This window comes from Xiphophorus couchianus, chromosome 7, assembly GCF_001444195.1.
Source record: "Xiphophorus couchianus chromosome 7, X_couchianus-1.0, whole genome shotgun sequence".
Taxonomy (NCBI): Eukaryota; Metazoa; Chordata; class Actinopteri; order Cyprinodontiformes; family Poeciliidae; genus Xiphophorus; species Xiphophorus couchianus.
This window is the reverse complement of record NC_040234.1, coordinates 7,318,284-7,333,938: the sequence shown is the minus strand read 5'-3', so window position 1 is coordinate 7,333,938 and position 15,655 is coordinate 7,318,284. Positions and strand designations below refer to the sequence as shown.

Genomic DNA, 15,655 nt, shown 5'->3' with positions numbered 1-15,655 from the left:
TATTTTGCTCAAAAATGCTTTTCTTTCATGTTCTTTAATTGTCATTTGAGAGATGCCTGGCTGATTTTCATGCTTGACCTGCAAACTGATGCATTTTCTGAATATCTAAGTGTATTTTAAAGGCTTGTCAAATTCGAAATGCCTTGACACTTGATTTTTTTCTGAACGTCATGTTTACCTACTGAAAAGAGCATGAAGTGTAAATTGATATTTGCTGATGTTTTGCCTTTTTTGAACATCAAACATGAGCTTTTTAAAAATGCTTTGTTCATATCCCTGTTCATCTGGCCTCCCCCTCGTCGCCGCAGCTCCTCTGATGTTACCTGACGTTGTCGTGCTTTTGGATGTAGATCTTGTGAAACATCATGTCCTCCTGCTTGGCATTTATGTCAGCTTTCATCTCCATGGCAACATGACGAGGAAGTACTGAGAGTAAGAGGCGCTCCTGCAGAAAGAGAGAGAGAAGTAAGTTTGATGTGAAAGTCAGAGAATAAACAAACACATTCCTGCTGTGATTTGTTGATGGAGACTGTCATTAAATAATTTGATTTTTAACAAGTAGAGTGTCCAAATTTTACAAGTCAATTTACTGGCATTATTTAGATTAATTTCAATGTTATCATTGCTATGTTAGAAATTGTAGAAGTTAAATGTATAACTTGTTTCCCTAAACAAACAAACAGTTATTCTAAAAAGAAAAAAAACTACTTTACTATGAAGATTTATGCACATCTCAAATTTGTATAGAAATAAATGTCGTGATTTAAAGTCAAATAATAAAAGATACAAGTGGAAGCTGCAGCGATGCTGTTTCTCACTTCAGGCCATACGCTGTATTTGTAAAAATGATACATTTTACTAAGCGGAAATTAGGAGGATTCCACAAAACTTCACGTCATGTGATGTATATGAAGTACACATACATACGTAATGTGCTTTGAATTTACATGCGTGTCACAGTAATGGTAAAACACTACAAAATTTGTTAAAATAGTACAAAAAGGCTAGTTTGTACTTCCATTCCAGCTAGCCTACCTGCTGCTGGTTTTCCCTCTGGGAGTGGAGGCGAGCCTGGATGCACTCCCTGGTCTCCTGGAAGGCCTGCCTCTGGGAGCCCTCAGCCGGGTAGTGCGTACACACTCCTACAATGTTTGAGCAGGAGAAGACCAGGATGTTGGAGACTATCTGTGGAAAGAGGAGGAAAAAACGTAAGTGAAACCCGCCGGATAAACGACTTGTTTTTCTATTCCTTGTTTTTCTATATCCAGCTGTTCAGAACTGCTCAAAATGAGGTCTACCAGAAAACTGCTCGTCACAACTAACCTCTACAACACACCTGCATCTAAGTCAATTAGAATACGACTACATTTTTTTATTTATTTCAGTTATTAAATAAAAAAATAAATGAAACTCTTATATATTTATTGTACACAGTGATATAAAGAGACAGAAAACGTTGGAATCTGCACAAATTAAAGCCGAATACAAGCAACCACGAAGACATGTGGGTCGCACTTGTCAAAACCTTATTTTTATGTTTTGTTTTTATTAGATTTTGTAAAAAAGCTGATAGCAAAATCTTTTGCTAGTAGATATCCTCCAAATTATACTGTACCTTAACCAGCTTCACATTTCAACAAATTAACACTATAACACCCCCCTGACAGATCACAGACTAAAATTTTATATCAAGGAAGGTTGAGACAGCAGTCACTTAAACCCAAAGTATTTATTTATTTATTTATTACCAATTCTGAATAAAATTTGCAGTAGAATCACAAGACGTGTGGGAATCTGTCGATTTTTTTTGTGAATTTTGAATTTTTGTAAAAAAAAAAAAAAAAATGGAGCGACTCATTGATGTAATTTTGAAATTTGATGGCCACAAAAAAGCCAGATATGGCCCCTGGGTCCTGAGTTTGACACGTGTGATTTAGAATAAAGATTTTTACCATATATTAGAGTGGCCTAGTCAAAGTCCAGAGCTAAGTTCTGCCGATAATCTCTGTTACCTTCAAAGTAAAACTGAAAATGCATCTGTAACTGCAGCACAGACCTACGAAATATTGGCAAATGCACACCGCACTTTGTAGATTTTCACTTTCTTTCCATTTTAGATTTATGCAGTGCTTTGTGTTCATGTGTCGCAGAAAATTTGAATCAAACACGCCGACGTTCGTGGCTATAATGTGATAAAAATGTGAAAACTTTTGGACTTTTAATTTTTGCAAGGCAACACATATACATATACACACACATACATATCCTACCAACCGTTTGTGTTCAGCCAAAAATATCACTAAAGACAAGCAACACGGAACACGTAAAACTTTACAAACATCCAAACGTTCGCTTTGTGGCGCACCCGTTCCAGAGCTATGGTTTTCCAGAAAGGTGCCCTTCACTAGACTTTTTACAAGCCGTGTATTGAGGCTTGAAATATGCAGAACAAAGATACGAGAAGCTCCACAACCGCAGTGAGAGAGACACAAAGTGTTTGAAGCAGGATTTTCCCGCGCTGCAGTTGTTTTCCCTCCGACTGAGAGTAGAGAGCTTTTTGTTTCTGTCGGCTCCACCGGTGCGCCTCGCCTCCCTCTCACCGGAGGGGACAGGGCATCTCAACCTTCTGCAGGGGTTTTTTTTTTTGATACACCGTTTCTGTCCAAACATCTTTATCCAAGACAGTGCCTGTCTCATTAGAAGCCGGCTCTAATAGCATCCAGAACGTCGTTGGTGGAAGGTTTCCTCCAATTTATTCTAAACAAATTTGTACTTTTTTTTTAGATTTCTTGTTCCTTTGTGGTCATTTCAACATTTCACACACAAAGAGAGAGAGAGAAACAATGAAGGAAAATGGAAAGGAAGGAGGGACACAAGGTAGAAAGAGAAGGAAAGAAGATAGAAGGAGAGAAGGGTTGTGGGAAGGAAGAGTGGATACAACGGAGGAGTTATACAGGAAAAGAAAGACAAAATGAAAGAAGGAAAACACAAAAGAACATGCAACTTTTACATACTCGTTATTTTACGAGTATCGCAAAAATGATGGCGTATCAAACTTTTGCCACTTTCCTAATTTTAAATCACTTGAATCTGTACTGGGAACAAAAAAAACTCCTTACTGAAATAACATGACTCGCAGCATTTCTGGACTTTCAGCTTCATTTGGAGGGAAAAACAAAATTGTTGGGAGAAGACAGAGAGATGACCAAAAACAATCCCACGGACCCCTGGATGTTCGAGGGCCCACTGCCAAACCCACTCAAATCTCCACCCATTTCTAGCGTGACGACTGATCTCCGTTACAACTGAATGACCAGAACTACAACATTCCTTCTTCCATAATATATATTTAAAAAAAACAGAACTTTCTAACTTGCTCTATTTTTAGCAAACCTGGCTCTTGTTGTTTCTAGCTTGCAAGCTGTCATAAGCCCAGCTGCTGCAACACTTCGTATCTAATCAACGTACAGTGAGGCTTGGCAGCCAGCTGAATCACTTCTGGATCACGGGCCGGGAACAAACCGAACACACACACACAACATGTCTGTAACCAGCCAAGAATCCCCGTCCAACAGACTTTCATGCGATGTCAAGCACAAGGTGGAAGACTCACCCAAGAAGCGAGACATGACCTAGAAAGATAAAGAAACCATCCAAGATGGAGAGAAGGTGCACTGATTTATTGTTGCTATTTTTCCCCCCCGCTTCTTATCAGTAACAGTTTGGCAGTAATGGACTGACTCACAGATAAAGAACCTCTTGGATAAATAAAGTCAAGCCACCGGAGACCGGCCTGACCATAGAAGTTCATTTCTCATGATATTCTTTATTTTCTCAGCTGGCTCCCATTGACTTTGAGACTGCTATACTTGCATATTATTTCCATAAGTAAAACTGTTTTGAATTTTCGGTCCGTGGTGGGAAACCGACACGGCTCACCGCACAAGATGAGAAAATGCTTCGTATTAACTATAAAAGCAAGACAGGGTTTTAGCACTATTTGGGGGAGGAAAAATTTAAAAAAAAATTGTTTTCACAAAAGCAAAAAAAAAAAGAAAAAGTAATGGTTTCTCAAACCACAGCTTGTATTCTAAAGAATGTCTAATCAGAGCAAAATGTTTGCTCTGAGCCGCTAAGATGGTTAGCACAACTGATAGCCATCTTAGCTCTACCACACAAGCTAACAAAGAAGGTGCTTTTATTTTTTTTGGCAGTTTCAAAATGAAGATATTTCGCACTTACACGTCTTTCGCATCATGTGATCAACAACCGGATGTTTACTGGAGGAAGAGACGAAGAAGACGACAGGAAGTAGCATGAGGAGGATGGCTCCACATATTGTGTGATTTAATTGCATTTCTTTTTTTTAATAAAAAAACACCGCAATTGCATAATTGTGTTTTTCAACTCAAGCGAAATATTGACAAATTCTTGTGCACATTGTAAAGGAAATGCAGCTACTAGCATCTCTGCGCAGCTACGTGATTTTAGAGGGACAACACTGAACATGTCTGACACTCAAATGGAAAACTAGCAGAAAATTATATTAATGAATTTAGGTAATGGTAATAATTGTGTTAATTAAACTACAGCAAAGCTTTACAATTAATACAGAGATTAAAACTTAAGCAGAGTTTATGTCTGAATGTGTGTTTCTGCTGCCTCCGTGTGCTGCAGCCGTGCATGGTGCTTCTTCTCAGAGTGCACGTAGAATCCCGCCTACAGGCTGTCATAGAAACGGCATGCATCAGATAAAGTCTTTCAACAGGTCAACACAGATATTCCCCAGCTGCAGGCCTATTCTATGAATACTGCAAAGGCTCACTCAGGCCTTATTTAGAAACCACATGAGCTTTTCCTCAACACAGAGAGGCAAAAAAATAAATAGTGTTTAAGGCCGAGATAATCCCCAGGTGCAAACATAGAAATATGTTTGCACCTGGGGATTATCAAAAAAACACACAAGGCAGCAGAAAAATCCGTGAGGTCTGAGCTCGTTACAGAAACATGTACGCAACAGGAGAGAATGATTTGTCTGAATCAGGCATCGTGTTTTGCTTAAATTGTTGAAGCCTAGGAATGCTCACACTTTCTCAATCCGTCAACAGCAAATTAGGAAAATGTGACTAAGCGACGTTCTCTGTCAAATTTGCTGGTACAAGTAATCTGCTGCTGCAAAAAAAAACAACAACATAAAAACAACAACAAATTCCCAGGTGAGAGATTAAGTTAATGGAAAATGTAACACAAAACTCCAGGCAAAATAAAAAAATTAAAAAGGTATTTTAGTCTTGTCGGTGTTTGAAACTTGCCTGTTGTATCGCGAGTTAGACTCTGCCACATCTAATGTCATTTTCAAACAATCTTCTTTATTGAAGAATAAAGCAAAGAGCCTGATGGCGTGTTTGTGGTTTCCAGTGCATCACAGATTAACAGGCTTTATGAAAGCAGTGTGAGACGTTGGAAAACATTTAGTATAAACTGTAGAAATATGCTGGGAGTGAATCACATGCAGCGTCGAGAACAGTGCTTCTGTTACTATAGTTCAAAGCACAAGACGAGATGGTTTCCAGCAGAGAGCAGGCAAAACTGCCAGCGTGCAACGCAGCGCTGGGGGAGGTTGGGACGGGGCGCCGGGGGCGAACCAGATCCCACTGCTTACGTCCTTCACGTGAAGCAAGCTGATAGCCCCAGAAACGGAGAATAAGCGCCTTCGAATTCTGACTGACAATGCAGGAAGTAGAGCTGGACACTGAAACGGTGAGGTGAGAGCAGAGTAGTTAGATAAAAAAAAAAAAAAAAGTCTAACAGAAAAAAAAAAATTCTTTATCAAGAATGAACATAATATCGACGAATGATTGGTCTATTGTTACGTTTACATCTGATTACATCTGATCAAAACTGCACCACCACTCGCCCCAACAGCTGGGTATTACACTGGGGCACTTTGTGTGTTTTAAGGACAAACGCAGATCATGTGCTGCATGCTGATGACTGCGAGCGGCCCACTGCCAGTTTGTTTCTGCAAGGCAGTGTGCCAGGGACTGAACGTCTCTCACATGAACCCCCTGGAGTTATTTGTCCATTTATTTCAGGATTTTACCTCAAAAGCTGTCAGCTGGTGTATTAATGGCTTTTTAAGAAACCCATCTTCACGGGGCGTGCACAGAATAGGTAGCAGGGCGCCTAGTCGGCCTGACGAATATTCTGCTCAAATCGAATGTAGGACCTTTATTAGAGGCTTGGCTTCAGTTGTTTAGCAAAGAACAGTTTGTGTGTGTTCTAGGTTTGTGAATTAAAGCTGTAGAAATGGCCAAACTGCGACCATGTCACCCAAACGAATGAACACAACGGATTGCAGTAATTTAAGAGTGTTCATGTGATTAATATGGACTCATTCCTATATGCGTTGCTCAATAAAGTAGTAGCAAACAGAGTTACAGGGCTGTAAAAAGAACTTATTAACTTTAATGAATACAAGCTGTAATAATTATCATTATTTGATCATTTGATATTTCATTATGGAAATGAATATCAATTTCCATAATTGATGCATTTGCTTCAGTCAAACTCTACAATAGAAAGGTTTGGCAGCTTTTTATGACCACTCAGCAAAGCACGCTTCAATATCTGGGTTTTGCTATGTAATGATGAAATCTGAAAGGGTTCAAGTAAGTATTTTACAGAAATGTATCTAAAAGTTTATTAATCACAATTTCATGCTTACTTATTATCATCGCTTTAAAATATAGATTCCATAGCTGTTTTATTAAATGGGACAAATAGAACTTGCTCTTGAACTTGCTAAGAGGACAAACTTGGTATACCCGATATGGCTTTAAAGCTCCTACTGGTGGAACTTACTGCCATCTAGTGACAGTAACGGCAAACCAAAAACAAATTGGAAAAAAAAAAGTTACTCAAATGCTATTTGTTGTTACAACAGAATATGTAAGCTCATTAAATGCATTTTCCTTCTACTTATTGTACAAAATGATTTTGATAACATCCCATTACGCGTCATTATAAACGTCAGATACGAGTCATGCCTCGTGTTTGCAACAGAACAAGTGAGGAGTGTAACCTACATGCGCCTTGTGCGCCAAACAGCGGAGGACAAGTCAATAAAACAACAGAAGTAAATACTCAACATTGCATCCGACTTCTTTCTTCAAAGCTTTCTGACAACCGAAGTAGACATTTTCCGCCGCTGATATTTTCAACAGTGTCACCTAGCTGCTTTAAAGTGGCCCCGATGCCTCACAGGAGATGGGAATCTCGTGGCAACTAAAAGGTCATTCTGTGAGTCATGCCTTTGAAGAAGAAAGACAAGCTCACAGACAAGAAGGGGGGGAAAAAAGCGTGGTTAATTTTTTATCTCGTGCTTCAAAAGAGCAAAGGAACACCGACTAACCCGAGATTCTTCTGACCAAATATAGAATCCACATTGGAGCGAGAGTCTGACGGCCAACGGGACTGCAGCATGGCACTCGAATGAATTCACTCTCAATGCTTTAAAAACTCTCACAGGAAGCAAAATAACTTTTCAAAATCAAAAGCAGAACTTGCTAAGAGGAGAAAAAATATACTGTAAAGATTAAATTAGGCACCATTGGAAAAAAAGAACCACTTTGATAAATTAGTTGAGAAAATTTAACAAAAACTTGTGATAAGGCATAGCTTAGACATGACAGCTTTCATTTTTGTAAAAAATGTCCAATCTTCTTTCTCTCTGACTAGCTCTAAGTCAAGCTTCCTCTAAATAGTCTATTGTATGTAACATGTAATGATGAATAAACAGATAATTTATCATTCTTACTGTTACCTTTGCGGAGTGTTTGATTTATTTGGAGATTTCAAACTCAAAACGAGACATGTAGCTGCTTCTGGTCACTACTGCATTTTACACAACCACTGCATGGCTGTCTAATATAGTGTGTTCTTAAGTCTTGCATTATGCTTGAATTACTCACCTCAATGCACGCAATGCTTGCCAGAAGACGGTGAACTGGCTTCACATGACATCACAAATTCAGAAAATTCACAACTGCAATAATTCCATGCAGACAGAAGCAGTGAATGGTACCAAGATCCCTCAACACTGTCAGTTCTCAACGTTTGCACAGAGCACAAAGTAAGGCTGTTGTAAAAGAATATTTTAGCAATTGAGTACTCTATATTATATTTTTACTATTAATGAAGTAATTGGATCTCTCTCTCATGCACTCTTAAATGCTGACGATGCGTTTCTGAGCGCAGAAAACCTGTCGTCCTCCGAGCATCGCCCCGCAGAGTTTAACAATACTTATTTGTCCCTCGAAGCCTCGCACTTAGCAACCACTCAGAGGCAGAAGTGAGAGCGCTGCCCACCACAAATATTGACCCGGGCGGAACACGGCGCGCTAAATAATAAAACATAAATTAACGAAGCTTCGAGGCAGATAGATTTTTCTCGAGGAATTTTAATAATCGAGGTACTCGAATCATTCGAGGAATCGTTTCAGCCCCAGCATAAAAGATTTACCACTACCTTGGAAGATACTGGGTGATCCATCTTAGCCCCGCCTTGCAAGGTTAGGTAGAGTTACAGGCGGCACCACCAGGTGTCGCTCCCTCCACAGCCTGAGCTTCCATAAAAGGGAAGCTGGAAGGTTGGCCAAGTGCCAATTTCCTGTGTGTGAGTCCAGGTGTGTGTTGGACCCACGTTCCACTGTTTACTGGCTGTGGTAGGTTTGGAGGAAAACTGTTTTAAATTGATCCTCTTAAGTAAGTTTGTGCTGACATGGTGTTTTTATACAGGGCCACACAATTAGTGACGTTCTGGTGGGAGCGTTACCTGAGCGTGTGGTTGTTCGACACCGCAGGTAGGTTTTATACATTTGTCTCTTTTAATCAGATTGAATTGTATGTTTTTGGTTTTTATATTGTTTTTATTTGGTAGGGCTGCACCAGATCTACTACATCAAGTTTGACTTTAGACTGCTGATTTATGCGATGCAGGTATGCAGTGTTTTTAATGTGTTTTAGATTGACTTGATTAAAGTGATTTGATAAGCATTTACAGTTATATCACTGCTTCCTGCTGTCTTTTAGAGTTTGATGGTCTTTTTTGTTAGTCCGCCCAGTTTTGGATTGTTTGTCTCCCCTTAGTGTTTGTGAGGGCGGACTAACAACTTTCCATTCATTTTGTTTGTTTTTGTCCTCCGTTTGTCTTTGGGTCACTTCCTGAATACTCACATCCCATGTCGCTGTAAATCTTAAATATCTGAGACCCAATCCTGTTTGGTGTGATATTGAGTATGGATTGCATGTGATCATTTTGCAGTGAATCAAGTGCGTCTTAAGTTTGCAGTGAACATTGTAGTGGTTTGTGCGGGTTTGTCCACCTGATGTGGTGTTTCAATTCGGGTCAAATATTATTGGATTGACAACGAATGGATAAAGTTAACGGGAAACCCTCTTATTTGTGAAACAACAAATGTTGTTGGCAATCTGAAATGAGATAGCAAAGAGCCCATAGATCTGTTTCTCAAATATAAGGTCAAGCAATGCCAAGGGTGGGAAAACATCTTGGCTAAGCTTTAGTTGCCGTACGTCCGTGACAGGTAACCTGTAAAGAAGGTGAGGTATTTCTTGCCCCGCTGACCACTGGAGATGGGCACCAGCCCCAGACGATTTGAAAATAATGAGCAGAGATGAAAGAAGGAAGGGATGGTGATGATACTTCAAGCCACATTCTTAAGTGTTAATGAAGAACACCTCAAATCTAATCCATGCTAGAGTTGGTAAGGGATTTTCAAGTTGATAAATTCACCAACAACACAAGTAACCAGAGAAGTTCAAAGGATCGTCTTGAGTTTTCAGGAACCTGATTGAAGTATGCTAATCATTCAGGACATAACCGTCTTAAGTGCTTAAGTAGAGGGAAACTTGACTTCCTTTCTTGTTCCTTGAAAATGTTTTAGCTGATCCGGAATACGTCTTCATTTTTAATCATGGTAAGAAGTAACATGCTTATAAACTGCAATCAGACCAATCATCCGAACAGGCTCATTGAAGTCAGTCATCAGGCAGTTAGGATATACGAGTGAAAAGCTCTCATCCCTAATCGGCTAGAGGTTTGAGTCGTTGTTGCTTTACTATCCAAACATGTCCTTGATGATGCCGTGTGAGATGCTTTTTTCAGATGTCCCAAGGTGAGAATTGCTGAAAAATCACTTTGGGAGACGAGTTAGGGGTGTGGGGTAGGTGGAAGAAATCTGAGGCCACCTCCTCTGTTCAGGGTTTTTTGTGTTTAATGTAAATGGTTTCTGTCACACTTCTCTCACCACCTGTCTTCCGCTCGCCAAAATGTGCATGTTGCTGTCTTCAAACAAGGTGTAGGAAACGCAAGATCTTTGAGATGTAAATGAAACCATTCTTGATCCTATGAGTTCACTCTTCCCAGTTGAGGTTTGAACTGGGCTACATATACCACATCCCCGTGCTTGTGTTGGGGTGTTTTATCCTTGGCATGAACCACTTTCTGTCCAGGAATCTTGTTGGGTATACAATGCATCAATGGATAATATGCCTCCTAGTTTCCTGGATAGACACGCATGGAATAAATGGCTCTTCTTCATCTCGCCTTGAGTAAACAGCGTTGAGTGTTTTATTTAAATGCCGAATGCCTTGCTATAGGCATTCAGAATTTAAGGTATCCATTGTAATCCAAAGCCACCACAAGGTAGCAGCAATGCAGCAAGTAGTTTATTAGTCATCTTGAAGCAGATGAAGACGATTCCTCTGGCAATGCATCAAACCAAGGTTCTCTGCACCTGTTGAACCCAAGTTGCTCTTTGAACTTAAGGGTTGATGATTTATCACAAAAAGGATAAGTAACTTAGCTAAAGACCAGCCAGGTGAAGGATATAGGTAATAAACAAAACAAGAAATAAAGAGCGAATCTTAGATCCCGAGCAGCTAAACTTAACATATAGTCCTACCTCAACATTGCAGTCGCATTTTTTGAGTGACGCATTCAGCAAAAGTTTTGATCAGCAGTCAGTGGCGACAACAAAAACAAGTAAAGGAAAACATGCAGAGCACTTCTGGGTCCTCTTCTCCGAAATCATGTTCCACCACCTCTACCAGAGTTGTTGAAAGGTTTCCAAGCGTCACTGAATTCCCAGGTGATCATAAAACACTTACTTCATAGACACAGAAAAATCCCTTCAGGTTGTAGTAAGTTGGGTAAATTTACTTTGGTTAGAGGGAAACGGGATGAATTCACGTCGACTGGCTCCTCTCAAATTCATTTAAATTCATAGTTTTCACCATAGTGTTATGACGCCTTTGTATGTGTCAGTGGTTGTTTCGGCAACACACCGAATCAGTTTGCAGCTATACCAACACATCCTGGGCTATAATAGTTAGCACTGTGTGACTAAAAGGCCAAATAGATTTTGAAATGTGTAAACCGCTTTAGCTGCGTTTCTGTGTGTGGGCGTATGTTTTGTTCACAGGGAGGGCCAATAGTCCAAGAATACTCAATTTGAATAATTACTGGAGGAGAGGAACAGTGTTTATACTGCAATAAATACCTCAGTAATATGGACGAGAAACATGGATGTTTTTAATATATTGCTATTAGTGACAACTGTAAAAGTAATAATAATAATAGTAAAACATTATTTTGTTTCTGACTGTATCTTGTAAAATATGGCAGGTCACTACTGGCACACCTCACAAGAAAACCAAACCAATAAAGAACAGCTTTACAGTATGTGGTTTATGATGATGAGGGCAAGGTAGAAAACAAAAATTAGACGTAAATTAGGAATAAGTTTGGCAGCTGAAATCATAAACATGAGTAGGAAAGTGTTACTTTTAGTACAGCAAAAGTTTTCAGTTTCAAAGTCTGAAGCTGCTTTGAACATGATGCAGCGCCTGTCAAACACTTAAGTACTTCACACGCAAACTACAAGACAGATACCAATGTCAACTTTAATTCTTTGCACTAAAGATAACAGCAACTAAAGTTCGTATTCAAGGTATTCCCATTTGCAGAACTTATATTTAAACAATGTGTTGTTGTTTTTTTTCTTAGCGTTACCCATTTTAAAGTTTGTATAACATCATGTTTTTAACTTCAAACAAAAAGCCGGTCACACTATCTTTGGAGTTAAAAGGACATATGTAAACAAGATTTAAAAGATATTTGCATGTATTTGCATATATATATGTACATTCATCTTGGAAAGCACCAAGAGGCAAACATGTGGCATATTTTTAGCTCTGAAGGTGAAGGCTACAATTTGACTAACAGATGCAGAAATGAAATCCTCTGAGGCTATTATCTGACTAGAGAGAAGGTTGTAACTTTTTGTGTCGTTTCAGTGAGAGAGCGCCCCCTTCTGCCACCACCAAACACACACAGGGTTCCAACAGGAAATGCAAAGACAGAAAAACAGAAATCCCGTTTGCGTCGTAACTGGTGTACGACCCTTGTGGTAGTGGCGCCCTGGGGAGTCAGCCATATCGCCCACCACAACTGCCACTGATCTCATCAACCACTGAATTATCAGCTGTGAATTTTACTAGTTTGATGACAGTACATCCAGTACACTGTTTTGATGCTTCGCTCACATAGCGCACATACATTAGAAGCTTCTACTGTAGTCATTGTGCAAGAAAATTTCGCAACCAAATTTTAAAAAACAGCAACTCTCGAAGGCAGTGTAAAAAAAAATATATATATATAATTAAATGATAATATAATATAGAAATGTAGTATAAGCAAATAGAAACAACCAGCAAGTTGCAAAAGCATTTCTGTACTTTAAAAAATAATAATAAAAATTGAAACAAACATCTTCCAAAAGAGGGGCTTTCATATTTTTGAGGGGTTTCCAATCTCTTAAGAATGTCCATCTGAGGCTTGTTTTCAGGAACAAAACCCGACAAACACACACGATGGAGACCGTAATTTAAATCCGTTTAAGTAATTTTTTTTATGTAATTCACCAGAACAATTGAATAGTCAGACACAGCCTTAAAAGATGCACAACATTAGCAGGATGTTTATCTTGATACATCAGTGTTCATTCATTTTAATCGTCATGTCGTAAAAAAAAATATGCCAACTCTTCTCCTGAACCCCGACTGCTGCTGCTGCAGCAAAACGCTTGAACCTGCTGCACTCAAGGTTGTAGAGCAACCCGACGATTCATCACTCCCCGTGTGGCAGCGCTGATCCTTTCACAGAATAATCACAAAGCAAAACCTTGATGATACGGACAGATCACTGCCTCTTCCTCAGAGCTCGCCTCTTTTCCTCGATGTTTAGGAAAACCAGCTGCTTTCTCCCCCGTCATCACTCCTCCTTAGTTCCAAAAAAAGAAAAGAAAGATCCTGCTGATGGCACAAAGCCAGCCAGAGGAGGTGTTTCAGCAGTTCATTATTATTATATTTAGCACTTTTTAATCCGTGCATTAGCCGATCGAACACAGTGCATCTTGAGCCTCCACCCAACATCATTTAATGTTGATAAAAAGATTCCTCTGCAGATGAAACTGGAGGTACTAGACGGTATCGGTCATTCCCATTAAAAAGAAAACAAGCGGTTGAAGTGTGTAGGAGAGAAAAAGGCTCGTCAAGAGAGAGCTAGCTCAGTGGGAAAAGGACCAAGCCTCAAACATAACATACCAGGCATGCCTCGTCTGACCCTTTGATGCTGCACGTGAATTTCACAACTCCTCTGTTATTTATTTGACACCAATTAGAGAAACATGATTGGTCCGTGAAGCTAAATTTGGAACTGAACTAGATGAAAAGTGCAACTGATTTGAGTAACATTTCTGCAAGCGAGTATCTGAAGGCCTCTTTGAGGGCAATTCTCTGATCGATCTGCTGGATAAACTCTCGACATCATGTAATTATGTTTCCGTTTAAACTCTACCTCTCTTTTCTTTCAGTTCCTGAACACGCAACGTAAAACATTCTCTTGTGTTCAGGAGCAAAATCTGGAAGACGAGACGAGAGAAAAAGCAGCAAAAGCCCAAGGAAAAACCTCAAAAGGAGTTCAGAGAAATGGGATAGCCGTCGATCAAAACAGAACAAAATAATTCTCCCTCTTTTGAAGAAATAACGCAATCAAAAGACCGCTTAAACCATTGCGCAGTCTATGGCTGGTTTCCATTTTTGCAATCCTGAACCTTCATTCAAGAGTACATTATCACCCTGAACCCCTAATCTCCGCTTGGCTGTTCGTCGTATCCGTTTGGATGGCAGCTCAGTTTAAGCAAATGATGTCAGCCGATGTTGAGAGACAGTTGCAAGCCGTAACTCTTCAACCCTATGAAGGCACTTATGTAAAGTCGCTCCAAGCTCCGCGCAAAAGGTGCAGCTGTGCTGAAATGCACTTCACTGTTGCACACTTCCTTTTCCACGGCGTCCGTGGAAGAGCAGAGATGAATGTCTCTTTAAAATGCAAACAAATATCCCTCCAAGTAAGCAGCCGTGACAGATGGCTGCATGCACAGAAGCAGCCATCTTTCACAGAAAGAAACAAAGTCTGTGAAAGAAAGGGAAAAAAATCAGTAAACAAAATTCATTCCTCAAGGGTTACGGCTGTTTTTATTTGTGCCTTGCAAAATAAATGATATTCTAAAGCAAAACGTTTGAACCCAATAACATTAGAGACTGGAGGGTTATTAATATCCTCTTTTGTATTATTCAACATAAGCTCATGTTGCAACCACAAACAGCGGGTTTTATTGGGAGGCTGAGATGAAGCTAGCACATAATTATGAACCTAAAGGAGTAGGTAGTATTTAACCCCATTTACTTAAAGTACCCTAAATAAAACAAGGTCCAGCTAATTGCCTTCAGAAGCACTTTGCCCAAATACAGTCAACCTGTGTGTAATTTACGTGTTTGGTCAACTTGCTCTTAAGAGGCACAGACTCGTATTTGCGAGTGATTTTTGAAAATCATTCAATTTGACTTCATTTCACAATAATCTACCAATCTATTTTGGTTTATAAAATCCCAATAAAAACCCCCAAACATTTTTGGCTATTACATGTAAAAACAGGGAACGGTTTAAGTGGCCTGCAGAGGAGTGTGACTGAAAAATAAGGCCGTGAAAATTCAACCAATCAAAAGTGGGTAGGATCCTCACTCCAAAGCTCCAGAATAAAATTAAACATCTGATTCCAGGGGTTACATTTGGACCACAGCAATCTATTTTTATCCAAGATGATGCGGTGGGAAAATAAGGTCTCAGAAAACAACCCTGGTTCCTGGAAAAGCTTTCTGTACTGGAAAGATGTTTTATGTTGGGTTTAGAAGAGAGTGAAACACAAAAGTGAAATTTATAAGGATGTTTGGAGTGGGGGCGTGGGGCAAATCAGATATATAACCAAAAAAAAGGCAGTCCGGTTTTGAAACGGCACGGCCGCCTCTGGCAGAGTGAGCAGTTTTGCCTTGAATATTTTATGGTAGACTTTAAAAGAAATACCGCTGAGGTTCTTCTAATTTCCATGTTTATCAACTTGGTATCATTTTGTTGTTGTTGTTAGCTATAGCACTAGTGCATTTCTTATATCTGGCAGGAAAATAAAGATGCAGGAGAACTGAATAGGTGTCCTGCCTCTGCCTGAATTTATGAACG

The 15,655-nt window shown here is 39.6% G+C and overlaps 1 protein-coding gene across 2 annotated transcripts in view; it reads right to left on the bottom strand.

The window, feature by feature from the left end:
• Window positions 1-15,655, bottom strand: part of adcy5 (adenylate cyclase 5) — a 71,595-nt gene that overhangs the window by 38,888 nt on the left and 17,052 nt on the right. For both annotated transcript variants that reach the window (XM_028022570.1, XM_028022571.1), the window contains exons 2-3: window positions 1,036-1,185; window positions 324-445 (exon numbers count right to left, since the gene is read on the bottom strand). In XM_028022570.1, coding sequence (XP_027878371.1) covers window positions 324-445; window positions 1,036-1,185 — 272 coding nt within the window. The remainder of the gene's footprint in view (window positions 1-323; window positions 446-1,035; window positions 1,186-15,655) is intronic.